At 35.6% G+C, this 4,849-nt stretch overlaps 1 protein-coding gene and 1 non-coding gene across 2 annotated transcripts; one reads left to right on the top strand and one right to left on the bottom strand.

The window, feature by feature from the left end:
* Positions 1-97: 97 nt before the first annotated feature.
* On the bottom strand, positions 98-1,496 carry LOC144477437 (ribosome biogenesis protein BRX1 homolog; the record flags this gene model as incomplete). Its single annotated transcript, XM_078195165.1, has 4 exons — positions 1,383-1,496; positions 988-1,264; positions 544-854; positions 98-470 (listed from the first exon to the last, which is right to left on the bottom strand). Coding segments are annotated over exons 1-4 (1,075 nt in total), but the record flags the coding sequence as incomplete, so codon positions are not given.
* Positions 1,497-3,436: 1,940 nt separating this feature from the next.
* On the top strand, positions 3,437-3,530 carry Trnay-gua (transfer RNA tyrosine (anticodon GUA)). The gene is made up of 2 exons: positions 3,437-3,473; positions 3,495-3,530. It is a non-coding gene; the product is annotated as a tRNA-Tyr (tRNA).
* The last annotated feature ends 1,319 nt before the right edge of the window (positions 3,531-4,849 follow it).

The following is a 4,849-nucleotide window of genomic DNA, read 5'->3' as shown; positions in this document are numbered from 1 at the left end:
TTGAAATCTGTTTTCTTTTTGAAATCTGTTTTCTTATTGAAATCTGTTTTTTTTTTGAAATCTGTTTTCTTCTTGAAATCTGTTTTCTTTTTGAAACCTGTTTTCTTTTTGAAATCTGTTTTCCTCTTGAAATCTGTTTTCTTCTTCAAATCTGTTTTTTTCTTGAAATCTGTTTTCTTTTGTAAACCTGTTATCTTTTTTAAACTGGTATTACTTACTTTCTTTATAAATTGTTTTGTAATATTTTTTTTTGATTTCGTTTTCTCAGTTTCGTTAAGTTCATTAGTTTCTATTGTTTTTGCTTCTTTTTCTTCTAGTTCTTTTGCGGTTTCTAATACATCACCTTTAAATATCTCATCCATTGGATTTAAAGAATATGATTCTTTCGGCTTACTGATTTCTTGTACTAACTTCTGTTCCACTTTATTTACATATTTGCCAGCAGCTTTTTTAAGTATAGATTGACGGAACTGTAAAATGAAAGTTGTAATAAATATGCTACCATGTATATGCCTGTACAATAAAATAATTGTTGCATCATACTTTTGATGGTGAAATATAAGTGGGATTCTCCCATAATGCTTCTCCTCCAAAGCTTCCACTATATATTTTAATTGGATTTAAAACGAATCTTGGACCAACTTCAGCTAAACCTCCTTCTTCAGTTAAAATTTGAAAGTTTCTAAACCATATTCTATTGTCTAATACACTAAATGTGTACACATGATCAAAAAATGGTTGACTTTTAGGATGATGGTTAGGCACACCAAATATTTGAATAAGTAATTCTTTCAAGAGACTATAATGTGCTTTGTTGCTAAAGTTTTCATCAAATGATAGTAAGGGACGAGAACCTTTTAAACAATTTCCAGTCATTTTTAATTCTGCCATTGTATATACTATAATAAAAAAATATTATTTGTTATGAATAATAATTCAGAATAATAATTCAACAATAACAATTCATTTATATATTGCGATACATACTATTCTCTACAAGAAATTTGGCACTGGGTCCATCAGAAATATTAGAGAACCACAGGTAGAGATCTCGTTTTCTTCTGCCTTCAAACAGCATTGTCTTATTGCAATTTTTCATTTCACATATTTCATTTACAACTTGTAAATTTTTAGTACGTTCCATTTTTGATTCCGGGCGATGGTGAGGCATAAGAGTTTTTAAATCATCCATAAGATGACGATGTCTATAACTAATTCCTCTACTAGCAAAAACTAATACTCGTTGCTTGTTAATCCATTTTACCTAAATAATTAAATTTTCTTTTATTTACCTAATCACGCCTTTTTAAAGCTAAACTTATGTTCAATTAAATATCCCATGAATATATTTTGTTTTATACCAAATAAAAATATTTTCAAACCTTTTTCGGTGCCGGTTCATCCGACATTCTTTTCAATGGTAAAGTTTCTACTTCTGGTACATTTTCCTTATTTAACTCTGCTTTCCTTTTACGTTTTATATCTTTTTTCGTCATTGTTGAATTGTTAAAAGCGTATAAATAAACGTGAGAATACTTTATGAAAGTAAGGTTAACAGCAGAGAAACATTCACACGTGTTCTAAACCTCTTTACCTATACCATAGACTAGGGCTCTTACTGTTATGAATGAGATATGTATTCAATGTATGTAATATGAATGATGGTAGATAAGAATTACGTTATAACCACGGATAAATCATAACTTAAATCTGATGGATTGATGGAATAGTAACTTTAAAAAAACATAAGAAATTATCAAATTTGGTAATAGTACATTTAAGTAATCCAGCTGCATCTGTTAATTACGAAGAATTATTCTCTACAGTTGGAAATATAGCGACAGAAAAACGCACTGTACGTACACTTGTATTTCATAAATGATGTTATATGCTGCGTTTATTGATAATTACAATAACTCACCATTTTACTGCACTTCTAATTTGCAGTGAATTCTTCTTAATGTTAAATTGACAGCCAATCAGAGCAAAGCAATTTTATTATGTATACAGCCGTGTACGAGGTAGAAGTAGTATATTTTCGCATTTAACATCAAAATGTTCGAACTTTTCAACTTCAAACTTGTAAACCTACATACTGTCTCCGATATTATTTTCATTGTGTGAAAATGGTTTTGATATACATATATTTTGTTGGGTATTTAGAAGTTCGAGTAGTTATACACACTCCCGTAAGATGTCGCTAGTGGTTCTATTTTTGCGGAAATACGAACTGACAAAAGTTCGAGTAGTTATACACACTCCCGTAAGATGTCGTTAGTGGTACTATTTTTGCGGAAATACGAACTGACAAAAGTTCGAGTAGTTATACACACTCCCGTAAGATGTCGTTAGTGGTACTATTTTTGCGGAGATACGAACTGACAAAAGATACACACTCCCGTAAGATGTCGCTAGTGGTTCTATTTTTGCGGCGATACGAACTGACAAAAGATCGACGCGCTACCTATCGTACCTGCTTACACTACTTTTGGTACACAGAGATTAAAGTTAAATAAAGAAATTAGAATTAAATTATACAAAAGCGGCTTTATCGAAGATTTCTCGTAGTTTCTACTCAAGTAACAACTATTTGCAGCGAAAATACAACATAAAATTCTTTTCTGTGTACCCGACGTTGGATGACTGCTATTATCTTCAGATTCTTCAACGGGCAAACAGTCAGTAATATCGATCGCCACCATAGCGCCATTTGCGATCGGATTCAGAAAAGTGTGCCGCTGTTTGCCGCTATTCAACTTTTTCCCCCAATAGTGTCTAAACTCTGGTGTGTGTAAACAATAGTAAGTTGACGGCTAGTAGATTGTTCGACAGCGATGATGAAACTCAGTGACTAATGTGAATTGAAACGGACGATGTGCTGGATGACACCGTGAACAAGTGTATTGACAACACAGCAGCGTCTGCTTTCAGTGAGTAATTTTGAGGTTAACTTTTTACATGTCATCGAATTCTCGGGATCGCCGCGATGATGCCATGCAATGATGCTGTATATCTATTCGTCGCTGATCGAAATTTCTCATCAACTCTCGTGTCAATCGCTACCTAACCTTACCGACGTGTCGTGGAAATTTCTGGAGAGTTTCCAAGATTACATGTTCGCTTGTCTGTTCAGTTGATAATTCTATTAATATCGAGATGAAGTTAGACACTATGTATTCAGTGATTTTGTTTCCCGTAAACAAAAGATTTTCATCGTTTGTCACCGTCATCGAGTAGCCCGTGCAAACTTTCACCAATTTATAACCTTTTAAATGCTGATAGAAAAGTTCAAGACAGGTATAAACAGCGGGAATGATTATATATATGTTTAATCCCCCCCTCCAATTAGTATTTATTGTTATGGATAGATGGCCTTGATAGTTTTACGGAAGCGAACACTTAGCTTGTTTAAGTTTAACGACGGAATTCCGTATCGCCTTCGATAGCTCAGTTGGTAGAGCGGTGGACTGTAGTTGGTTCGTTACTTGAGAGACATCCATAGGTCGCTGGTTCAAATCCGGCTCGAAGGAAATAACTTTTTTATTTCTCGAACCTCATTTTTCACCATTTCCACCATAATGTTATTAATCCGATTATTTTTCCGATACAAAATTGTATAAAATCTTCATAGAAATCAATTTAGAAGTAATAAAAAAAAGCGCGCGTCACATTGGTCACAAAAATGTTTTTCCCAGCTTCTAATTCTGACTTTCTAAATGATTAATTTTTTCTAACGATTATTGCAAGTCTAATAGTTGCTGCCCTCTGGAAGTTCAGTTGCATATCAGGGTGGAGCCTGTTGATAATGCAGTCTCGGTGCATCTAACGAGTGTCCAATAAAATCGTGCCAATTTTATTAATAAACACAGGGCTCTCGTATAAAATTCTGTATTTTTTACCAAGGACAAGAAAACATTGTTCAATCACGGACAACAATGTTACATATTACGGACAACTATATTACTTATGACAACTATTACTATATTATAGCTTCGCTAGAAAAATTACGACTAATTTCATCAGAATTAATGCTTGAATTAAAAGTGAAATTATGCGACGAGTAAATTACAACGACGAGAGAAAGAGTATCGAATTTCTGGTGTGATCAAGCAGATCGCAGAGGTGAGAGGGAGGGGGTCACATCACAGATACACTGGACCGCGCGCGTATGTTCACGTTAATTTATCGGCGATCCGCTCTAATCGTAGTGCGTAATTTATTACTACTCTGTTCATATTTATTGGCGAACCCGAGGCGTATTGTACACACGAAATTGCTTATATTGTTGGCGAGGCTCGCCGGTCTCGTAATAAATTATTCCCTCGCGGAGGTGTGATACCTGACGCTCACCTGATCGATTGCAATTGTGGCTCCCGTGCATGATTTGATGGCACTTTCTATTGCGCTTTGTGCGTACACTGTTTGCCGGAGCATAAATCTCGATCGAACGATGACATCCTAAACCGACCAGTCTTATCAGCCTGTATTGGAACCGCGGCCGCTGGTTTGAAATATTCATGGGAATCGTCTGGAATACGCGCCGAGCGTGATCGCAAACACGAATTACTTTCGGTACGACTGAAAAGTCATTCGCGTGGGTTTCGGAAATTAATCGAACCGTTGAACGCGTCAATAATTTCGACCCTAAAATCGTCCAGAACAAACGACCCGAGGGTTCAGTTTGAACCCGTGGTCACATTCCTGTGTCATTGTGGGTGGGCGTGCAGCAGAGGGTCAACTCGTGCAGCGAAAACTGGTTTCTGTGTGACTACACCCACGAGCTAATAAATAAGAGGTAAACCAGTCTTACCAGTCCCTTCTGTGGAAGGGTCAACAGCTGTCCTTGAGG

This window comes from Augochlora pura, unplaced genomic scaffold (assembly GCF_028453695.1).
Source record: "Augochlora pura isolate Apur16 unplaced genomic scaffold, APUR_v2.2.1 APUR_unplaced_1075, whole genome shotgun sequence".
Classification (NCBI taxonomy): Eukaryota; Metazoa; Arthropoda; class Insecta; order Hymenoptera; family Halictidae; genus Augochlora; species Augochlora pura.
This window is presented reverse-complemented; position numbering and strand designations above follow the sequence as displayed.